The sequence below is a fragment of the Bufo bufo genome, chromosome 2 (assembly GCF_905171765.1).
Source record: "Bufo bufo chromosome 2, aBufBuf1.1, whole genome shotgun sequence".
Classification (NCBI taxonomy): domain Eukaryota; kingdom Metazoa; phylum Chordata; class Amphibia; order Anura; family Bufonidae; genus Bufo; species Bufo bufo.
The window spans coordinates 70,991,823-71,016,988 of record NC_053390.1 but is presented as its reverse complement, the minus strand read 5'-3'; the positions used below and the strand labels follow the sequence as shown (position 1 = coordinate 71,016,988).

The following is a 25,166-nucleotide window of genomic DNA, read 5'->3' as shown; positions in this document are numbered from 1 at the left end:
CTGTCCACGAATTAGAAGACAGGGTGCTACATGTTGAAAATAAAATGGGCGAATATGCCACTTCACAAAATGCTGTAATTGATGCTCATAATGATATGGCGGATAAGATGGAGATGTTGAAAGCTAAAATGGCGGATATTGAAGACCGCTTCCGCCGCAATAACATCAAGTTTCGAGGCATACCAGAGACAGTGCCTGCAGCCTTATCTTCAAAAGCTATTTTCCTTACTCATACCAGATTTGTCGACACAAGACATGATTATTGATAGAGCGCACAGAGTGCCAAAACCACAATTTCTGGGCAATGATATACCTAGAGACACTTTGGCATGGATCCATTTTTTTCATATCAAAGAGGCATTAATGGCGGTGGCGCGAAAATCTATCCCCCCCTTTCCAAACAGTCAAGCTGTTCACTGATCTTTCTGCGACCACACTCCGCCAACGCAGGACATTTATCCCTATTACGACCGAACTACGCAGCAACAACATCGCATATAGATGGGGATACCCACTTATAATACTATACTTATCTCCGCAGATGGGACATTATATGTGGTGAAATCTTATGAAGAAAGGAAACAACTCCTTAAAGAATGGAAAATTCCAATGGAACAGCAGAAAGACAAGGATTCTCCAAACCTCCCCACCTTGCGCAAAGAATGGAACACAGTCCCCCACGGAAGAAACCACAAGAGATGACCATGTATCGGATGACAACGTGCCTGCTCGCTTTGGGTAGTCATCACCCTTGGTTACTACATGGAACTGTTCCCCCAAGTTACCATAAGTGGTCTTTAATTAAGGACTTTTTGCTTAAACTTGTTTTTTATTTGCAGTTCGCTTATAGGTTAATGTTCTCTGGCACCCATAGTACTCACTCGCACTGTCCCCATAAGCTAAATGGGGATTAAAATGTTGTCCTTGAATGTCAAGGGGTTAAACAGTCCTCAAAAAAGAACCTACGCTTGGAGGGAGGCGCTAGCTTGATATTTTCTGTGTACAAGAGTCTCATCTGTTACAGTCAGATGCACACCGCATGCGGCATCGCCTCTATCCAACCATCATTCATGCCCATAATAGTAAGAAAACTAAAGGGGTAATGGTTGCTATAAGGAATTCAGTAGCGTTTTCACTAATTACCCAACAGAGTGATAGCCAGGGCAGATATATCATTTTAATATGCAATAATAATATTGTATACACAATAGTGAATCTATATGCACCTAACGCTCATCAAATGGCTTTTTTTCACAGACTCATGAAAAAAATTAACAAAATGAAACGGGGCAAACTGATTTTATGTGGAGATTTTAACACTGTGGTTGACCCGACAATTGACACAACTAGCTGTCGCTCTTTTTTGCGTACTGAGGGGCTCACAGATGTATAGAAGGCCCAACATAGTTCCCGAAAGGGACTACACCTACTTTTCTCCTCCACACTCATCCTATTCTCGGTTAGATAGGTTTTTAGTAGATCGCAACACTCTATTCCATACTACATCTACCACAATAGGGCTTATACAGTGGTCAGACCATGCACCAATAACCCTATCCCTAAATGAGCAATACCAAGCTCAAAGGGCACCTATCTGGAGAAATAATACTTAAATATAGGGACATAATAAATATAACCAGGAAATAACTGATGCCATAACAGAATACTTTAAATTTAATGTCGACTCTGTACCAGACCTATATGTAACACCCCAGAGTTGTGTTACTACACGCCTCTACCCCGCTACTATTTCCTAGGAGCCTTTATTCTGTCATCAGATATGATTTTGCTCATGTCTTCCACAAATGTGCATATAAATCTATGTTAAATGCAATTGTTCATGTAATTAGCCTGGCTACCAGCAGGTGGCAGCATCATTGGCAGAGATAGTCTTAATGTTATGGCAGTTCAGAGTAAAACAATCCTGTTTTATTCTGCCCCCCCCCCCTTCTAGAGAGAGTGGGCTAGTCCCTCTTCCTGCAGCAAGGGAGGGGAAAAACAGTTAGAGCCATATATAGTTTACCCCCTGCATAGGGAAGAAAGCAAGGACCTAGTCTGGGCTAAGACTTGGCCATAAACCCAGTCTGAGCACCTTCAGCTCAGCTGGATGAGGAAAGCAGAAACTACAGTCAAAGTTCCAGTAAGAAAACATCCCCTGAGAATCCATCTGTATGATAAGTCCAGAGTCCTAGGAGAAGCCAATTCCTCCTCAGCTAGTCTGTCCCCACACAGCAGAAGTTACAGATAAGTGCAGAAGCTAATCCTGCCACAGTTACAGAGCCACGAAGCAGACGTTTATCCTGCAAGCTCCACATTTAAAGCAGAAGTACTCATTCCTGCCAATCATTGCCAAAACCTGCTGGGACCAAGAGACCAAAGCTGTATACTGTTTGGATACAAGTTATTTCAAGTAAAGCAATGTTTGAACTTCATCTAAAGGGCTGGACATCATTTAATCTGCAAAGTTCCTCTATTACTCCTACTATCACTATACTCAAATTTATTCTAAGTGAGCCAGGAGTCCAGAGTCCAGCCGTACCCAGGTAGGAGACACCGTGACACAACTACCACCAAACTACAGAGACATTATAGGCCATTACACCACTCTGGCATTCCTAACCTGGGAACTGCGTTATAACACCTTGGAAGGGCCCAAGGATAGTACCCTGCGCACGCTGCAATTGGCGTCACGACAAATACAGAATATTATCCACCCAGTAGTGAAAAAAACATAGGCCCTGATTTATCATACCTTCACTCCAGAACTCTGGCATCCAAAAGTCGTAAAATAGGGCTTTTGCGACTTTTTTGCAAAATTTATGCGATTGCGCAAAAATTCGTGACTTTTTACACTCACTTGCACAAAATTTTGCAAATTTTTGCATGTGTACACCACTCACTCCAGTTTTGTAATATGGGTGGAAAAGTGGGCGTGGTGAGCCATGTTAAAGAGTTTCACTCCAGATTTATCATTACGACTTTTTTAAAAAGTTACAAAAAAGTGACAATATCACTCCAGGAGGAGGGTGGAGTAGGAAAACTAGAGGAGATTCTCTAGACAGAAGTGTTAGGTTTTAAGACAAGCCAAATTTATCAAACAACATGTGACATTTGATACATGTGGCATAAAGTACTTCAACGCAAACTCAAGCAAAACTGACTTCAAATATTCTCCTAATGATAAATTCCCCCCATAGACCTCATTATTGCCAAGTTAGCCAAACTAGAACAGGCAAACAAACAACATCAACTTGCCACAAGGTCAGTGGAGATAGCAGCTGAGAGAAATAAGTTGAGAACTATTCTCACATTTAACTATGAGAAAGCCCAATCCCGTACAAAAGCCAGGTATTATGCCCAAGGTAACAAAGCAGGAGAGCTCCTAGCTTCTAAGCTAAAGGCCACACAATCCAGATCCCAAATCCCATATATCATACACCCTCACGAAAAGAGAAAACTAACAGATCCAAGGGACATAGTGGACCAATTCAGATCATACTATGAGAAACTTTACAACCTTGGAGATCAGATTCCACTTCCGGACTCATATTCTAATCTAGTACAAGATTTCCTAACCACGGCATCACTACCCTCTCTCTCCGAAGCTCAAATTATCCAACTCAACAAACCTATTTCTGAACAGGAAATAGAGTTGGTGATTAAGTCCCTCCCACTAGGCAAACCACCTGGCCCAGATGGACTATCGAGTGAATATTATAAACAATTTACCAACCTATTACTCCCCCACTTATCTTCAATATATCAAAGAGCAGCCACGGCAATACCATTTCCAGCCGAAATGCAAACTGCCCTTATAATCACGCTTCCCAAACCTGGTAAACCCGTATCTTTGCTCAACACAAACATAAAAATCTTCTCTAAGTTGATTGCAAACTGTTTAGCCCCACTACTACCCGCATTGGTCTCACCAGATCAAACGGGTTTCATTAAAGGACGTCAAGCAGCAGACAACACTAAGAGACTTTTAAATATCTTTAATTACGCAGATCCCAAAGAGATCCCATTACTTGCAGTTACCCTTGATGCGGAAAAGGCATTTGTTAGGTTAAGATGGTGATTTGCCTTCTCTATCCTGGATAAAATGGGATTTCAGGGTCAAATAAAACAGGCAATTTCATACCTCTACTCAAATCCATCTGCCCAAGGAGTTACGTCCCGCAGTTTCAAAATAACAAATGGGTCAAGACAAGGATGTCCACTCTCTCCGCTGATATTTATTCTTGCCTTAGAACCATTAGCACAACATATTAGGAACACAGCTGGGATTGAGGGAATTACAATAGGTAAAAACACACCATTGCATTGTATGCAGATGACCTTATTTTAACCCTTACAAACCCAGGGAAGTCCTTGCGGAATGCAATTGACATCATAACACTTTTTGGATCCCTGTCCTATTATAAAATAAATGAAGCAAAGTCACGAGCCTTACCAATACTGATACCCTCAGACGAACTACAGGCTCTTAAAACCATGTATCAGCCTGATTGGCTAAATTCCAGCATTACTTACCTAGGAGTACACCTTACCTCGCCATGCGCACTCCTCTACAAGTCTAATTACTTACCACTCCTAAATACACTGGAGAGAGATCTAACAGGGTTTGCATTAAAGGAACTGTCATGGGTGGGCAAGATAACATCTTTTCAAATGATGAGCCTCCCCAAACTCATATATGTATTCTGTGCATTACCTACACATATCCCGCATACTTTCTTCAAAAAAGCACAAACTATTTTAAGCAGATATATTTGGAATAAGAGGTCACCTAGAATTGCACGCTCATCATTCACCAGGAGGAAAAGAGCAGGAGGACTGGGGCTATCCTCGATCAAAAAATATTACAGAGCTATAGGCTTGTCTTTCCTGAAAGAGTGGTGGTTAGAGGGAAACCAGATACAGATAAAGAGCCATATTCTAGGCAAAAGTACGCTTAGAGTCCTCCCGATTAATTCTTCTTGGAAAAAGGTACTCCTAGACAACCCCTTACTTACAATGCAACATGCCCTAACACTGTGGAACCAGCTGCACTTCTCTAGTGGGAAATCCACTTTCCTTTCAACACAAGTCATTACCACTTCAATGTTGGAGCTGGGAATTGCGGACATTGACCTCACCACCTGGTATCAGGCTGGGGTAAAAAATGTAACGCAATTAATGGATGGTACTACCCTGAAAACTTTTGAGGTAATTCAGGCAATCTTCCAGATCCCACATAGGGAATTACTTGACAATTCAACATTTCTTGAACCCTCTTCTTCTATCCCCCCCCCAAAGATTAATTCTGACATATTTAGACTGCTCCGGACTCCCTTGCTCTCCACTAATCTTACCAAAAGCTTTTATGATACTCTGGGTGACAAAGACACCTTCATCAAAACACCACCCATTTTAGCATGGGAAGCTGACCTGAACCAAGTCTTCACAACTGAAGACTGGGCAACAGCTTTGACATACTTGACTACCACATTCAGATGTGTTACACATTACGAAGCAGGAATAAAGACTATTCTTCACTGGTATTTCACTCCGCATAGATTGAGTAGAATTTACCCAGGAGTGTTTGCATGCTGTTGGAGACAATGTGGGCAACTAGGGACATTAATGCATATCTTGTGGAGTTGTCCCAATCTAAGGTTATTTTGGCAGGGGATATTTGCGCTAATCTCTGAAGTTTGTGCAATGATCATAACACCATTCCCAGCTCTAGCATTATTGTTTATTGGTATACACAGATATACCCCCTTGACAAGAAAACTCATAGGTCATATACAGTAGTTTTAAGTGCTAAATTGGTGATAACACGCCACTGGAAATAGACAGACCCCCCGAAAGTAGAAGAAGTATTTCGAACTTTGAATACAACATGTCATTATGATAAAATGTTACCCGCTACCATGATCAATAGGACAATAGTGGAGAGCACATGGGAATTGTGGATGAACCACCCCAAATACACCCCTTGACAAATGTACGAGAAGCATAAAATAAACATATGACTATCTACTGAGAAAGTAAATAGGCTACAAACTCATGACGGGGTGTGGGTGCCAGGAGAGTTTCAGTTCTTTGTTACTTGTTTCTTTGGTTACTCAGAGTATACTTCCTTTTATTCCATATTAAGTACCATGTATGCAGCATCCGAGCGGATGCCATGGTGCTTTCTTACTCCTAACAATATGAATAAAGAGACCGATACGGTTGTGACAACTTTATTGTGCCAAAAAATATACATCTTAATGATGCAATCTTATCTGAATGTTTTAAATAGGTGGCTGCGTCAACTGAACATGTTTTCTTTTGATTTTCTATTGTTAAAAAAGTTTACAATAAAAAAGATTGAATTAAAAAAAGGGTGAAATCTACAGCTAAAACCGCAAACATAATTGACATGCTGCGGATTTAAATCCACACGGACTAAAAAGCAGAGTGCACATGACATTTGTCTAATCTCATACACATTGCTGGTACTGTACTACACTGCAGTTTTTCCACGCAAGAATTTGCACAGAAAAACCGCGCGTATTCCTCAACATGTGTAGGTAGCATAAATGGGTTCTCCCTTAACAAGTGCTAACCTATCTTTAGGATGAGCAATCACTGTCTGATCAGTGGGGGTCCGACACCCCAAACCCCGATGATCAGTACTTCTGTAGTAGCATTGGTGCCTGAAATGCATAGCTCTGTCCATTTTGTAGTAGATGAAGCTGAAGTGAATGCTGCAGTATTTGAGTATCACCAATTTATGATGGAAACCAGACTTTCAGCTAACATCTGCAGGTGGGTTTTATCAGCAAAAACCACAAATGCAAAAAACACAAAAGTAGATAAAACTGCAACTAAAACGCTATGTGTGAATCTACACAAATGTACTTTGTGTGAGTTGCTAAAAGGAGCATTTTCTTCAAGGTCATCTGTCAGGAGGATCAACCCTATTAAAGAGGACCTTTCACCAATCCTGACATGCCTGTTTTAATGGCTTCATGCATTCCCCATGTAATAACAATTCTGTACCATCTATCCTTATGTCTCTATGTTGTGCCTTTCCTTTATTATTATTTGAAGTTATGAATGAATTACTAGCAGTCTGCAGTAAGGGTACAGAGGGGAGGTACCCAGTTGTGGGTGTGAACCTGCACAGACTTACTCTATCCAATCAGGGATGTCATTTTCAGACTGGGCAGGGACACCCCCCCAACTTAAGTGCACCAAAGGTTGGCCTTGTCTCTTGGTGCACCTTAGCTCCTTCATTCTGCTTTTCTGGGCATTCCCACTCTACCCGGATGCTTGGTCATGTGAATTAAGTGGGGGCAGGAGTGTGCAGGGAAGCAGAGCGTAGAAGATAAGGTGCACCGAGTGGCTAGGGCCCGCCTTTAGGGCACTTAAGCTGCAATTTGCATATTTTTAAAAACACCTTTTTCTCCCAAATACAGCAATGGATCAGGGGAAGAAAGGAATGTTTACTTAGAAGAGTCATCCCTGCCAGGCATTATAACTGGCTTTACGAGGACCTTTCACCGCTCCTGACATGCCTGTTTTAAAAGCTTTTTGCATTCCCCATGTAATAACAATTCTGGAGCATCTATTCTTATGGCTCTATGTTGGGCCATTTCTTTATTATTTCTATTTGAAGTTATGAATGAATTGCTAGCAGTCTGCAGTAAGGGTACAGAGGGGAGGTAACCAGTTGTGGGTGTGTACCTGCACAAACTCACTCTATCCTATTAGTGCTGTCATTTTCAGACTGGGCAGGGATACCCCCCCAACTTGTTACCTCCCCTCTGTACCCTTACTGAAGGCTAATAGTGTCACAGGCGTTCCCGCGACAGGTGGCAGGAGATCAGTGAGACTGGCAACATGTAGTTTGATCTGACATGTTTTGAGTTTGGATCAAATGACGCCTGTGTTGTTTCTGGTGCTTGCCGCAACTTTTTTCCCCAGGTGCGGCTATTATGGTCATTTAACCTTCTCTATTTATTGTTGTTTCTCCCACTATGCTATGCAGTTTATAGCTTCAGTTTGAGTTGTGACTAGCTGGTGTGTGGATCTCGGCTGAGTTCCTGGTGCTGCCATAGCCACTGGAAGTTAAGCGTTTTCTTTCCCTTTTGTATTTTGTTTGGGTTATTTAGTGTGTTGCATTTCCCTGTCATTTGTATTAAGGCCTGAGGTAGACTCCTGTTCGTCCTTCCTTTTGGAGGAACAGGTTGTCTCAGTCCTGACATTAGTACCAGGGTCCTTTAGGGTGAGTTAGGACACTGGGTATTCCTGTGTATGAACTCACCTACCTCTGGGGTCTCTTCATACTGGTAGTTAGTCAGGACTTTGATTAGGGTTTTACTAGGAGGTGTTCATCTCCTTTCCCTGGTTTCCAGGCCTTATTCCTGCACCCCTTTCCCTCCTATGTTTGGTGTGGTGTTTCCCTCCCACACCCGAATGTGACATTATAAACCGCCAAAACCATACATTTTTTGCTTGTTTCAGTACAGCCATAGATCCTATTGCTGCACTGGCCGGACAGCTGCAGGGGCTGTCTTTGGAGGTAGCTGACCTCTGCACAACCGTCTTGCAGATTCAGAGACCACAGGCTGCTGGTCCTAGTGGTGGTTACCAGGCCTGTCTCAAACCTAAACTTGCCATCCCGGACAGATTCTCTGGGGGAAGTGATAATTTCATTTTGTTTAAGGAGGCGTGCAAATTGTCAGAAAAAAAACGAAATACCTCAATACACAAGTATGATCATGTAGAGGTATATTGTCTCACCCCAATATATATCAAAACACTGTGGACCGGGTATACAATTAAAACATAACTTTTACTATAATTGTTTAAAATTGTAGACAACTAACAATTGCATTGAGTAAACAAACAAAATCACCACCTCCTGAGGCTGCAGTATTATAAAAAAAAAGAGTAGATCTTACCACTTCCAGAAGTGTTCAGGTCAACCTCAGTTGTGTGACGTAAATATCCTAATGTTCGTGGCAATAGGACACAAGTGACCAGTGCTCATAATGTCGGTGGCAGTGAGCAGTCAATCTCTTAATTAGCCCTGAATGTAAACTCTGCCTGCCAGAGGGTCAGGGAACTAATTAGCACCTGCCTAACAGACACAGAGCACCCGCCCCGATAGTGGCGACCCCATACGGAACCTTTCCCTGTTATGGCGCCTAAGCCCTACAAATACCCTCACTAGAATTCCCTACATGCCACGTTTCGTTCCACCAACAGAACTCATCAGGGGACTTTGATAAAGTGAAGGGGAATACTGAAAAAAACAAAAGGGAAACAAAAGACAAACACAAAAATGGTCACTCAAAAACATACACATAAATCTCCACAGGAAAGATGAGGAGATACTATATTATCCTCTACTTACTAGTTCAGAGTCAAGGATAGTTTCTTGTAGAGTGGAGAATATAGGCACGGTCAGTGATGATCGTCCGTACCTGGTGTGGGGAAGTGTCCCCTATCCACCTACGTCTCACAGCACCCGCAAATAGCAACGTTTTATTGCCTTACAAAAATACACAAGGGGTATGACCCATTAAAGGGGCGCCCGATCGTCTCGGGAGTAGATAATTTAAGTCAGAATGTGGGCATTAATATCGATAAGATTCTGTCACCTTTTGTACTATCTCTCCCCTCACATGTGGGGACCTTATGAAACAACTTGAAGGCATCCAACTGGAAGAAGGCGGTATATTGGGCAGTATAGATGTTGAGGCCTTCCTCAATCCCACAGGAATGGGACCTGCCTGCAGTGGCACATTTTTTGTCCACACGTGGACGACAGTTCACGGCACATAATCAATTTGTCCTCCAATTGCTTGAGTTCTCTCTGAAATGAAACTATTTTCTTTTCATCGGCAGATTCTACCACCAGCTCAGGGGCACTGTAATGGGGAGCCCCTGTGCCCCATTGTATGCCAATTTGTTCCTTAGCTGGTGGGAGAATACTGTGGTCTTCAAGGATGAAACCATGATGGAGCTTCAGAATGCCCAGATGTGGTCACGTTATATCGATGACGTATTTGTCATCTGGAAGGGCAGTCCAGAATCATTTTCCACATGGGCAAATAGCCTGAATACCAATGATATTGGCCTGCGGTTTACGTCTAAATGTAATCTGACACAATTGCCATTTTTGGATATTTGTATAATCAAAAATTGCAATGGTACACTTGACACCTCTACCTTTCGTTAACCCACTTCTACCAATTCTCTTCTGAGGTGGGAGAGCAGCCATATATTCCCCCTAAAAAAAGGGATCTCCCAAGGCTAATATTTGCTCTCAACATTCTGACTTCCTGAGGAATGCAGCTGATCTGAAAACCAGATTCTTGGACTGTGGCTACCCCGTAGACAAAATCAGCTTATCAGGTAGCCCTGGCATGTGACCGTACATCCCTCCTTACCCCTAAAAATAGGCAAACTCCAAAGAGTACCCCCCCCCCCCAAAAAAAAAAATACAGGAGATTCGCCTCATTGGCACATAATGAGGCGTCTACAAGTGTGAGGAAAATTATTTCTAAGCACTGGCATGTACTTAGAATGGACCCTGATATTTGTGACGTTATCAAAGAACGTCCTAGCATTACATATAGGAGAGAGAGAAGTGTAAGCGATTGGATGGTTAAAAGTCATTTTTACCAGCACCAGCATTGAGAACATTGTTGGATAAACGTACCCATGAGAATTATAGATGCGGAGGCTGTGTAGCCAGTAAATAGTACGGAAAAACTTTTAAGAGTAACAACACTAATAGAACGTACGAAATCATGGACCTGATAAACTGCACATCTAAAGTGGTGGTTTATAAAATCACAGGTTCCTGCGGAAAAGAGTATGTTGGTAAAACAACGAGAGAGTTGATAAGGAGAATTGGGGAGCATATTGGCGACATGAATAATTTAAGGGACACTTCTGTCTCATTTGTCACTTGGTTGCCTAGAGACGAGAGACGCCGGCGAAACATGGCATGTAGGGAATTCTAGTGAGGGTATTTGTAGGAATTAGGCCCCATAATAGGGAAAGGTTCAGTATGGGGTCGCCACTATCGGGGCAGGTGCTCTGTGTCTGTTAGGCAGGTGCTAATTAGTTCCCTGACCCTCTGGCAGGCAGGGTTTACATTCAGGGCTAATTAAGAGATTGACTGCTCACTACCACCGACATTATGAGCACTAGTCACTTGTGTCCTATTGCCACGAACATTATGATATTTACATCACACTTCTGAGGTTGACTTGAATACTTCTGGAAGTGGTAAGATCTACCCTTTTTTATTATAATACTGCAGCCTCAGGAGGTGGTGATTTTGTTTGTTTACTCACTACAATTGTTAATTGTCTACAATTATAGTAAAAGTTATGTTTTAATAATATACCCGGCCCACAGTGTGTTTTGAGGCGTGCAAATAGTATTTTAGGCTACGTCCACTCTCATCTGGGGATGAGAATCAGAGAGTTGGTGTGGTTATTTAGTTGCTTAAAGGGGACACTCAGTCATGGGCTTTTTCTCTGCCGACCGGATCGCAGTCTCTCCGTCGGTGGATGAATTTTTCAAAGCTCTGGGTCTCATCTATGATGACCCGGATCGGACCTCCCTAGCTGAGACCAAGCTGCGCGGCCTTCGGCAGGAAGAGCGTTCTGCTGAGATCTATTGCTCTGAGTTTAGGAGGTGGGCTACGGATACTTAGTGGAACGATCCGGCTCTCCGTAATCAGTTCTGTCAGGAATTATCAGAGAGGCTGCAGGACACTTTGGCCTTTTATGAGAATCCTGAGTCTCTGGAAGCTGCTATGTCTCTTGCAGTACGCATTGATGGACGCCTGAGAGAGAGAGAGATCTAGGGGCCCCCACTCTCAGGACGTACTATCACATAACGTATCGTCTTCCTCTGACACTTTGGCTGAAGATACTCCTGGGTTTGTGTCTGGGGACGAACCCATGCAATTAGGGGGAGCTACTCCTGGATCTGCTTTTAAACGTATTAGTCGTAGGAAGGGAGTGTGTTTTTTCTGTGGACAAAAGGGACATTTTATCGATGTATGTCCATGCATTCAGCGTAAAAAAAATAAATAAAGGGATGTCTAATTCCCATCTGACTCTTAGAGGGGGTGAGAGGGGAGTCAAAGAACGTGCATTTGTCTTTGACTGGTAGTACCCGATTTCTCCTGACTGACGAGGTTGCGCTAGAGTCCAAGACTGTGGGGATTAAGGTGTTTATCGACAGTTGGGCAGGGGTGAACCTGATTGATGCTCAGTTCGTCTGTATGCATGGGTTGTCTCCAAGTGCATTAGAGAAAAACATTTCCATTTTTGCTATTGATTCTGCACCTCTAACTCAGAAGTGTTTATCTCAGATGGTGCATGATATCCGGTTAGGAGTGGGTGACTTTCATCAGGGATTCATCTTGTGTTTTATGTTGGAGGGTCTCCCTGCTCCGTTGGTTCTGGGTTTACCGTGGTTAAGCAAGCACAATCCAATTATCGATTGGCAAGCTAGACAGATTCTGGATTGGGGTGATTATTGCGTTGACAATTGTCTGAATACATCTTTTTATGATTTAGCCACTAAAATATTACCCTCTTTTATATCTGATTTTGCGATGTATTTTCTGAGATTGGATGCCAGGATTTATCTCCGCATCGGGAATATGATTGTCCTATCAACCTAAGTTGCCCAAATCTAGGTTGTATAACCTTTCTGGACCCGAAAGAACGGCCATGAGAGAGTATATTACCAAGAGTTTGGCTAAAGGACATATGAGACCATCCAAATCTCCAGTGGCAGCAGGGTTTGTTAAAAAAAAAGGACAGAACTTTTAGGCCATGTCTGGATTTATGTGAGCTCAATCGGATTACTGACCCCCTTCCTTTGATTCCTGATTTGTTTAACCAGATTGTTGATGCCAAGGTGTTCTCCAAGTTGGACTTAAGGCGGGGGGGGGGGGGGGGGGGGGGGGGGGGGGGCATATAATCTGGTCAGGATCAAGGAAAGGGATGAATGGAAGATGGCTTTTAATACTCCAGAGGGTCACTTTGAGAACCTGGTCATGCCTTTGGGGTTGACCAATGCTCCTGTGGTTTTCCGGCATTTTGTGAATTACATTTTTCATCACCTGGTGGGGAGGTTTGTTGTCGTGTATTTGGATGACATACTAAATTATTCTCCAGACGTGGTGATACATCAGGATCACGTTAGACAGGTGTTACAGATCCTAAGAGATAATAAATTGTACGTAAAATTAGAGAAGTGTGTTTTTTCTGTACATGAGGTGCAATTCTTGGGCTACCTGCTGTCATTTTCAGGTTTTCAAATGGATCCAGAGAAAGTCTGTGCTGTATTGGACTGGGATCGACCCGAAAATCTGAAGGCTCTTATGCGGTTTTTGGGGTTCACCAACTATTACCAAAAATGTATTCAGAACTATTCTACAGTGGTAAAACCCTTAAATGACATGACTAAGAAAGGGACGGATGTTTCAGTGTGGTCTGATTTGCCGTTGCGAGCCTTTTCTGCAGTTAAGGGGTGCTTCGCTTTTGCCCCTATATTGGTGCAATATTGGTGCAGCCGTATGTATCACAACCTTTCATTGTGGAAGTTGACGCGTCTGAGGTGGGGGTAGGAGCAGTCTTATCATAGGGCCCGTCACCTGGTAAATGGCGCCCATGTGCATTTTTCTCTAAAAAACTCTCTGCCGCACAGAGAAATTATGATGTGGGTAACAGAGAGTTGCTGGCTATTAAGCTGGCTTTTGAGAAGTGGCGTCATTGGTTGGAAGGGGTGATTCATCCAATCACGGTTTTCACAGATCACAAAAATCTGGCTTACCTGGAGTCAGCTAAATGACTGAACCCGAGGCAGGCCAGATGGTCTTTGTTTTTGACCAGATTCAATTTCATTGTCACTTATCGTCCTGGGGTTAAGAACGGAAAGCATATCCCTTGTCACGTAGTTTTCCTGGAGGTGGTGATTTTGAAAATCTGAGTCCAAAACTGTTGGAGGGGGTGGTGATATCCGCTCTATACCCTGACCTAGAGGTGAAGGTGTTAGAGGCTCAGGGAGATGCACCGGAGTCTCGCCCCTCTGGAAAATTGTTTGTTCCATCAAAATTGCGTCATAAGGTGTTTGAGGAACATCACTGTACGGTTCTTACGGGACACCCTGGGAGTAGATCCACTGCTGACCTCATCTCTTGTAGATTCTGGTGGCCATGGTTGCATAAGTGTGTTGAGGACTATGTGTCGGCCTATAATATCTGTGCATGCGCTAAGGTGACACATACTCAACCTTCTGGATCTCTACTTTCGTTGCCCATACCGTATAGACTATGAACTCACTTGTCTATGGATTTTATTACTGATCTACCTAATTTGTTTGGAAAGACAGTTATTCTTGTAGTAGTTGATCGTTTTAGTAAAATGATGCACTTTATAGCATTGCCTGGCCTACCTAATGCTAAAACACTTGCGCAAGTGTTTGTTGACAACATTGTGAAACATTATGGCATTCCTTCTAACGTGGTTTCGGATCGTGGGACTCAGTCTGTGTCCAGATTCTGGAAGGCGTTCTGTACTCGGCTGGGGGTACAACTGTCTTTTTCTTTTTTTTTTATCCTCAGACGAATAGACAGACGGAATGCACTAATCAGAGTCTGGAGACTTACTTAAGATGTTTTGTCTCTAAGAACCAGGAGGAATGGTCCTCTTTTTTGCCTTTGGCAGAGTTTGCCATAAACAATCGTAGACAGGAGTCCACTGGTGGCATATGGGTTTCACCCGCAATTTGGCACCATTCTCTGGTTCGACTACTTCTGGTATCCCTGAGGAGGAACGTTTTTCGTCATCATTGTCTTCTATATGGTGGAAAATTCAAAATAACTTGATAAATATGGGCAACAAGTATAAACGTGTGGCTGACAGGAAACGTATGAATGGTCCGGACCTAAGTGTGGGTGATTTTGTGTGGCTGTCCACAAGAAATATTAAATTGAAGGTTCCTTCTTGAAAGTTAGGTTCAAGGTTTATTGGTCCATATCACTGCCATTATTAATCCTGTAGCTTTTCGTCTTGAACTTCCTCAGGCTTTGAAAATGTACAGTTGCAAGAAAAAGTATGTGAACCCTTTGGAATTATATGGATTTCTGCACAAATTGGTCATAAAATGTGATCTGATCTTCATCTAAGTCACAACAATAGACAATCACAGTCTGCTTAAACTAATTACACACAAAGAATTAAATGTTACCATGTTTTTATTGAACACACCATGTAAACATTCACAGTACAGGTGGAAAAAGTATGTGAACCCTTGGATTTAATAACTGGTTGAACCTCCTTTGGCAGCAATAACTTCAACCAAATATTTCCTGTAATTGCAGATCAGACGTGCACAATGGTCAGGAGTAATTCTTGACCCGTCCTCTTTACAGAACTGTTTCAGTTCAGCAATATTCTTGGGATGTCTGGTGTGAATCGCTTTCTTGAGGTCATGCCACAGCATCTCAATCGGGTTCAGGTCAGGACTCTGACTGGGGCACTCCAGAAGGCGTATTTTCTTCTGTTTAAGCCATTCTGTTGTTGATTTACTTCTATGCTTTGGGTCGTTGTCCTGTTGCAACACCCATTTTCTGTTGAGCTCCAGCTGGTGGACAGATGGCCTTAAGTTCTCCTGCAAAATGTCTTGATAAACTTGGGAATTCATTTTTCCTTCGATGATAGCAATCTGTCCAGGCCCTGACTCAGCAAAGCAGCCCCAAACCATGATGCCCCCACCACCATACTTCACAGTTGGGATGAGGTTTTGATGTTGGTGTGCTGTGCCTCTTTTTCTCCACACATAGTGTTGTGTGTTTCTTCCAAACAACTCAACTTTGGTTTCATCTGTCCACAGAATATTTTGCCAGTACTGCTGTGGAACATCCAGGTGCTCTTGTGCAAACTGTAAACGTGCAGCAATGTTTTTTTTGGACAGCATTGGCTTCCTCTGTGGTATCCTCCCATGAAATCCATTCTTGTTTAGTGTTTTACGTATCGTAGATTCGCTAACAGGGATGTTGGCATATGCCAGAGACTTTTGTAAGTCTTTAGCTGACACTCTAGGATTCTTCTTCACCTCATTGAGCAGTCTGCGCTGTGCTCTTGCAGTCATCTTTACAGGACGGCCACTCCTAGGGAGAGCAGCAGCAGTGCTGAACTTTCTCCATTTATAGACAATTTGTCTTAACGTGGACTGATGAACAGCAAGGCTTTTGGAGATACTTTTATAACCCTTTCCAGCTTTATGCAAGTCAACAATTCTTAATCGTAGGTCTTCTGAGAGCTCTTTTGTGCGAGGCATCATTCACATCAGGCAATGCTTCTTGTGAAAAGCAAACCCAGAACTGGTGTGTGTTTTTTTATAGGGCAGGGCAGCTGTAACCAACACCTCCAATCTCATCTCATTGATTGGACTCTAGTTGGCTGACACCTCACTCCAATTAGCTCTTGGAGAAGTCATTAGTCTAGGGGTTCACATACTTTTTCCACCTGCACTGTGAATGTTTACATGGTGTGTTCAATAAAAACATGGTAACATTTAATTCTTTGTGTGTTATTAGTTTAAGCAGACTGTGATTGTCTATTGTTGTGACTTAGATGAAGATCAAATCACATTCTATGACCAATTTGTAATCCATATCATTCCAAAGGGTTCACATACTTTTTCTTGCAACTGTATAATGTGTTTCACAAATCTTTGTTGAAGAGATATGTTGAACCTTTACAGTCGTCCCCCTTGCCACCCGCTCCTGTCATAGTGGACGGCAGTTTGGGATTTCAGGAGCCAAGATTATTGACTCTCGAGCAGGGGCGTAGCTAGAAATGACTGATCCATAGTAAAGAATTTTTATGGGCCCCCCCACTCCCGGATCTCCCACCCCCAAATACCTCCCGGACCTCGCCGCCACATCCGCAGCTCCTCATGCACTTTCGACGGTTACACGTAGGACTGAGCACAACAGTTGGTCACTGGCAACGCATTTGTGCCAGTGTAGGAAATGTATGAATCTAAATGTCTGTGTATTAAAGTAGGACTAGTCAGAACTGCCGCCCAGACTGCGGGACCACTCCAGGGGTCAAGTCCTGGAAAAAAAAAAAAAAGGGTGGGAACTCACCCAAGATCCACTGCCAATTTCTTGTTCTAGTATCCCTCAATCTACTTCCTCACTAATTTATCCCTGATTGTATGACATCTTTTAAAGGTGATAAGTGGCTTATTCTCCACTACGTCCAGTGGCAGGATGACTTTAATTTGGTGTCACTTGATGTGGAAAGCTTGTACACCCGTATCCCACACGGGAAGGGTGTGCAAGATGTCATCAAAATTCTTAGCAATACCGACAAGAGTGAGATCTATCGCAACTTTGTCCAAGAGGCACTCAACTTTGTACTTAGCAATAACGTGTTTACATTTGGGGGATGCTGGTACAGGCAGATCCATGGCACACTGGTACAACTTAGTATGTATCATGCACATTTAGATGTCATTCTGTGCAGTGAAGTGCGGAGATCTCTCAGATGAAAACTATAATAAGCATACATGCGCATATGTAGTACCCCCAGCCATCCAAGATTAGAAATACAGTGGATGTGGATACTAGCTAAATTAGGGACATAAACAGGACAAAGATACCCCCTCCCAACCCATACAGGGGTAACTGTTCATATGAAGCAGGTGTAGGATATATATTCATTTAGTCCATAAGGCTTAATGTGTCATATATCTTCTATATAAAAAGAATCTTCATATAAAAGAGAGGATCAAACAAAAAAAACAACAAAAGAATTATATGATCCTTAAGGCGGACATAATCGCCTCTAATTTCTTTTATCGAGGGTCTTCATTTGTGCAAGCAGTGAAACAAAGGGATAATTGTCTATGCAAAATATATATGTAATTTATTCTACACAATATAAACCAGGAATATAAAATCTAGAGATGGGACGGGGGATTCGTCGAATCCACGAATCCCTCGAATCTTGCTGGATTTGTGGGATTCGTGGACTCGAATCCCGACGTAATTTACCGGATATGAATCCAAATGATTCATGCTGCCCCCTCTGTAGTATACCATTCATTATATCCTACTCAAAGGGCTACTGTTATATCGTAATGCAGGCCGGCCGGGCAGACGAGCGGCAGAGTGACTGACTGACGTCACCTGCCTGCGCCGCCTGCTTCATTCATAAAGCAGGTCGGACAGGCACGTGACATCAGTCAGTCACTCTGCCGCTCGTCTGCCCGTCCGGCCTGCATTACGATATCAGTAGCCCTGTGAGTAGGATATATTGAATGTTATACTACAGAGGGGGCAGCATGAATCATTATTAATTAAATTACACATTTTATAACTGTACTGGATGACACTGTTAAGGGGTGGGGGGGTCTGTGGATGGCACTGTTATGGGGTGGGGGGGTCTGTGGATGGCACTGGTATGGGGTGGGGGGGTCTGTGGATGGCACTGGTATGGGGTGGGAGGGTCTGTGGATGGCACTGTTATGGGGTGGGGGGGTCTGTGGATGGCACTGTTATGGGGTGGGGGGGTCTGTGGATGGCACTGTTATGGGGTGGGGGGGTCTGTGGATGGCACTGTTATGGGGTGGGGGGGTCTGTGGATGGCACTGTTATGGGGTGGGGGGGTCTGTGGATGGCACTGTTATGGGGTGGGGGGGTCTGTGGATGGCACTGTTATGGGGTGGGGGGTCTGTGGATGGCACTGTTATAGGATGGGGGGGTCTGTGGATGGCACTGTTATAGGATGGGGGATCTGTGGATGCCAGGGGGAGAGGTGAGAGGCACTATGATACTACTGGCACATTGGGGGGGGGGGGCACTATGACACTGCCACATTATGGGGGGAGATGGCACTGATACTACTGGCACATTGGTGGGGAGGCACTATGATACTGGCACATTATGAGGGGAGATGGCACTATGATACTGGCACATTATGGGGGGAGATGGCACTGATACTACTGGCACATTGGGGGGGAGGCACTATGATACTGGCACATTATGGGGGGAGATGGCAATGATACTGGCACATTATGGGGGGACATGGCACTATAATACTGGCACATTGGTGGGGAGATGGCACTATGATACTGGCACATTATGGGGGGGGAGATGGCACTATAATACTGGCACATTATGGGGGGGGGAGATGGCACTATAATACTGGCACATTGGGGGGGGGGGGGGGATGGCACTATGATACCGGCACATGGGGGGGAGGAGAGAGGCACTCCGCACTTGATACTGGCACATGATTAGGGGGGCATCTATGGGGACACTTACTGGCACATTATTGGGTGGCACTGTGGGGCCATTTCTTATTGGCACATTATTGGGGGGCACTATGGGGGCATCTACTGAGGCCACAAAGAAGGGGTATTTTATATAGGGGGCTCTGTGTGGTACTAGTATTATCAGGGGTATTATCTGTTTCTGCAGTATAGTATTGGGGAGCACAGCGGAACAGTATTGGGGGTGTTAGGATGATTTGTCCAGAAGATGGGAGGATGATGGAAAAGTAGTAAACTAAGATTTTTTTTTATCCAACTGCAGAGATGGAAAATGGCTGAAAAATGGTGGTCTGGTCTGAAGGTCTGAAAGGAGAAGATGAGGAAAGAGAACATCTACATCAAAGGAGACGTCACTGGATGTAAGAGGTATGTGGCGCTGTATTACCCTGTATGTTCTGTAGTGATAGGAGCAGGAGTCAAAGCAGGGGTCATCGCGGTCATATAGGGTGCGACCGTGACTGGGAGGTGGAGGTTCAGACAAACTGACGCGGTCTGACTTTGCAAAAAGAAAGGTGTTCAGGAGCAGCACAGCAAGCGGCTAATGTAGAGCAATGATGGAGGTCATGCAGCAGCTGGGCAAGAGATCACAGATCCAAAGCAATCCAGAGGTATATAGAAAAAGTAGAGGGCCACAGCAGCATATCCAAAATTCTTCTATATTTCAGTCGATCACCGCATAACACAGCATAAAAACAGCAGCAACGTTTCGGCTAGGAATAGCCTTTGTCAAGCATGAGCAAGTCAGCGGTCTGACTTTGTTTCTTACACCGTTCACACAATTATGTACAGGATTCGTAGGATTCGAGATTCAATATATTCGAGAACCTTTTCGGATTCAAAAAAAATTGGATTCGTCCCACCTCTAATAAAATCAATACAATTGCAAAGACAAATAATGAAGCTGTAAAATAATACCCAAAATACGCCACACGGTGGTGCTAACACACCACTATCTCACCAGCACAGTACAACTTAAAGTTACTTATGCTAAAAATGCCAATACTATACTTTTAACAAACAGACCAATGATTTATATACCAGGAGAAACTTAGGATCTTCTGTTTATCAAACAGGCTATAACAATAAAACACGGATTAATATAGGAAAAATTAATGTTATCCCTTGACCCTGTTTCCCTATGACCAATCAAAAATATATGATATTAATATGACAAAATATCCAGCTTGGCAATCAGATGAATATAACTTCCCAAAGGTTTAGTCCTCTTTCAAATAATGCCAGATCTTCCATTAGCAATATGCATCTTTGCTAAGAGAATAATCAGCATTATGGAGGCGCCTAACACTATATATTCCCACAGTATGGGGACTTTTGGCTATATACCTAGATAAATATCTTATTAATATCACGAGCAATAAGTACAGTATACATTACTGGGTCAGAGGTAGACAGAGTTTCAGATGGGACCAGTTCTCAAGAACCTTCCTAGTAGTAAAAAAAAAATAATCCAAGTTTCTTTTAGTCTATCTTTCTTGTGGTCAGATTTCTTTGTGAGTTTTTCTTTTGGTTTGTGAGCTCCCTTTGATGCTCTGCACACAAGTAATTATTCCCCACCTTATCTAAGAATCATCCCCTTCTGGATTAGGGATTTCCAATCAGGTAAGGTGGGTGTATTCGTATGCTAATAACACAATGATGTCATATTAACCCTTGACATGGTATAAAACAAATGGTAAAATAATATAATATTGTCCATCTGCCTCCAGATGGCACAGTTGTACAACATAAGACTTCAGATTTTTGCTACATATTATACCTTTGACTTTTGAAACCTACATCAATGAGGAGGGATACTTCTTTGACACTCTGAAGTAATCTTTCCCAGACTTAGTGGAATCAATTTGATGGTTCCCATACCATCTCATTTATGGTTAGATAAGAAATACAATGGGCCTTACACTCGCACCATGGGTTTGCATATCTAACTGTCCAAACTATTGAGTAACGACGCCTGGAATAACATTAGCTTTTCTGAGAAACTTCCAACAGCAGAAAACCTTAGTGCTGTCTATACCTGCTAAGACTATATCCACTCAGTGAGATACACACGGCATAAAGTATAGTATACCTTAATATTTGGTAATACTATATATCAATATTGCATATTATATATGAATTATTGATATGTTCATACTAAAAAGCTAAATAAATGCACACATGAATATATATAATACTCATGAATAGACATCACACACCAGATGTGTCTTAGGCCTCATGCACACGGCCGTGTTCCACGGCCGAGAGCGGTCCGTGGTAACCCGGCCGGGATTCCTGCTGACAGCAGGAGCGCACGGCGTCATTGGTTGCTATGACGCCGTGCGCTTCATGCAGCCGCTGCTGTACAGTAATACACTCGTATAGATCATACGAGTGTATTACTGTACAGCAGAGGCTGCATGAAGCGCACGGCGTCATAGCAACAAATGACGCCTTGCGCTCCTGCTGTCAGCAGGAATCCCAGCCGGGTTACCACGGACCGCTCTCGGCCGCGGAACACGGCCGTGTGCATGAGGCCTTAAAGAGATAAATTCTTATCTTGTCATGGTTTAGCCATGAAACCAACATTGTTCCCTTTAGACAGACATGTCTGGAGAAGCCAGTATACTCCCTATAGATAAACCCATATCTTTTAGCAATAACTTTAAAAATACAGTGTTCTCTATATTTACTATGACTCTTATATAAACTGATCTTGCCATGAACTCATCTTGGCCTCTTCAGCCACATAACAGAACTTTGGTTCAAGCTGATTTCATTCTTAAAGGCAATGAGCATTCATTTTGGCTATAATATCATTAGATAATATTGTACACTCATAAAAATGCACAACAAAAGGGGTTTTCCCATTTTAGACAATGGTGGCATATCGCTAGGATATGCCCCCATTGTCTAATAGGTGCGGGTCCCATCTCTGGGACCCTAACCTACAATGAGAACGGAGCTGGGAAATGAACGGAGGGCGCACTGAGTATTCGCAGCCGCCCTCCATTCATTTCTATAGGGCCGCCGAAAATAGCCGAGCACTGGCTTGGCTATTGCCGTCTGTCCCATAGAAATTAATGGGAGCATGGGCCGTGTATGTGTGGTGCCCTCCATCACAGCGCTCCCCGCTTCGTTCTCGTTGTAGGTGCGGGTCCCAGCGGTGGGAACCGCACCTATCAGACAATGGGGGCATGTCCTAGTGATATGCCCCCATTGTCTGAGATGGGAATACACCTTTAACGGTATGGATTCTGAATGTCCACTCAGCTTCTTTACATAGAAGGAGATTATCAATGTCACCTCCTCTAGGTAATGGTTTAATATGTTCAATTCCCTGGAAACTTATGCAGTTAGATCTGCCCGCATGATGTTTCAATACATGTTGCACTATGGGTGTATCATCCTGTTTGGCAATTTTGGATAGATGCTCCTCTATCCGTCTCCTGAACTCCCTTTTAGTTTTGCCCACATATTGCTTCTGGCATATACATGTAGCCACATATACTACGCCAACGGTTTTGCATTTAATAAATGATCTGATATTATAACTAGAAATGGCCTTGCTGTTCACCCGGCAGTCATTTTGCGGTGAATTTTGCTCGTTCGCGATTCGCCGAACATGCGTACATATGGCGATATTTGCATGCGCCATATTCTTTTGCATTGCGCCGAACTTTGACCCATGACACATCCATCAGGTGGGACAGGACAACCAATTGAGACGTTTCAGCACATGGACACCCCCCCACCCTATAAAAAGAACCCGATCTGGCAGCAATTTTACATTCTGTCTTTTGCCAGTGTAGGGAGAGGTTGCTTTGTGGAGCAGGGACAGGCTGTTAGGGACACCAAACACTAGCTAATAGGGCCACAAAAGTCCTTTTAAGGACTGGTATAGGTGTGCTATCGATAGGTGTGATATACTGAGGGGTGTGATATACTTATAATATACTTTCTAACATAGAAAGTATATTATAGTGCATTTGTATTGTGCAGCAGTTGTGTGCGGTTCTTCTGCGATACCGCAGCTATATAGAGGGACAAACGCTATTGGAACAACTAATTGCAACGGCTGCGAAATACCTGCTTCCACAAAATACTGATTGAGGGCTGCGACATACCTGCTTCCACAAAATACTGATTGAGGGGTTCAATACACCTGCTTCCACAAAATACTGATTGAGGGGTTTGATATACCTACTTCCACAAAATACTGATTGAGGGGTGCGATATAACTACTTCCACCAAATATTGATTCAGGGGCAGTGATGAGCGGCAGGGGCAATATTCTAATCGCGATATTTCGTGAATATTTGGGCGTATATTCGTCATATATTCACGAATTCGTTGTCTCCAGTCATTATTTTCTTGATTGCGAAAATCGGCAAGTGGAAAATTTGTGATAAAAATTTGCGATCAACACTACTCCTATAGGCAACTTTCCTATTGGTTGCTAGGGATGTTGCTAAGTGCCGATATTCACAATAAATTTGCAATAAATTCCCGATTAGAATATTCGTGAATATGAATATATAGCACTATATTCAAAATATTCGCGAATTCTCGAAGTGCCGATATTCGCGACAAAAACTTGCGATTCGAATATTCGTGCTCAACACTATTCAGGGGTTGTATATACCTGTTTCCACAAAATACTGATTGAGGGGTGCAATATACCTGCTTCTACAAAATACTGATTAAGGGGTTCTATATACCTGCTTCCACCAAATATTGATTGAGGCCTGCGATACACCGGCTTCCACAAAATACTGATTAAGGGGTGCGATATACCTGCTTCCACCAAATATTGGTTCAGGGGTTCTATATACCTGTTTCCACAAAATACTGATTGAGGGCTGCAATATACCAGCAATATACCAGCTTCAATACTGATTAAGAGGTTCTATATACCTGCTTCCACAAAATACTGATTGAGCGCTGCTATATACCTGCTTCCACAAAATATTGATTAAGGTTTTTTTTTGGCAGCCTGTACTGGCCTACAGTAAAAATTTTAGCCAGTGACCGCCTAACGTACCTCCAGCCACATAATCACAAGTTCTTTTCTGTCAGGTTAATGCCTAATTTTTAGGGCCAGTACACCAGTGGCCTACAGTAAAAATTTGTATCCAGTGACCGCCTAATGTACCTGCAGCCAAATAATCACAAGTTCTTTTCTGTCCGGTGAATGCCTAGCTCATAATTAATAACAATAGTTTGACCATCTTGATTTGGTTGTGTATAATTCCTGTACTCCAGTTCTTTTCTGTCTGGTGAATGCCTAATTGTTGGGGCATCTACACCAGTGGCCTACAGTAAAATTTTGATCCAGTGACCACTTAATGTACCTCGAGCCACATAATCACAAGTTTTTTTCTGTCCAGCGAATGCCTAATTTTTGGGGCCTGTACTCCAGTGGCCTAAAGTACAATTTTTATCCAGCGATTGCCTAATGTACCTGCAGCCAAATAATCACAAGTTCTTTTCTGTCCGGTGAATGTCTAATTGTTGGGGGCCTGTACTCCAGTGGCCTACAGTAAAAATTTTATCCAGCGACCGCCTAATGTACCTCGAGCCACATAATCACAAGATCTTTTCTGTCCGGTGAATGCCTAATTGTTTGGGCACGTACTGGCCTACAGTAAAATTTGTATTCAGTGACCGTCTAATGTACCTGCAGCCAAATAATCACTTGTTCTTTTCTGTCCGGTGAATGCCTAATTTTTGGGGCCGGTACTCCCGTGGCCTAAAATAATTTTTCTAAGCTCCAGCAGGGGACATTTTTGATAGTTTCC

At 43.1% G+C, this 25,166-nt stretch overlaps 1 protein-coding gene across 1 annotated transcript in view; it reads left to right on the top strand.

The window, feature by feature from the left end:
* The first annotated feature begins 540 nt into the window (after positions 1 to 540).
* The window catches only part of LOC120992299, a 119,633-nt gene continuing 95,007 nt past the window's right edge, over positions 541 to 25,166 (top strand). Inside the window, exon 1 of the mRNA XM_040421186.1 lies at positions 541 to 786. Within this exon, the coding sequence (XP_040277120.1) occupies positions 597 to 786 (190 nt within the window). The 5' untranslated portion in view covers positions 541 to 596. The remainder of the gene's footprint in view (positions 787 to 25,166) is intronic.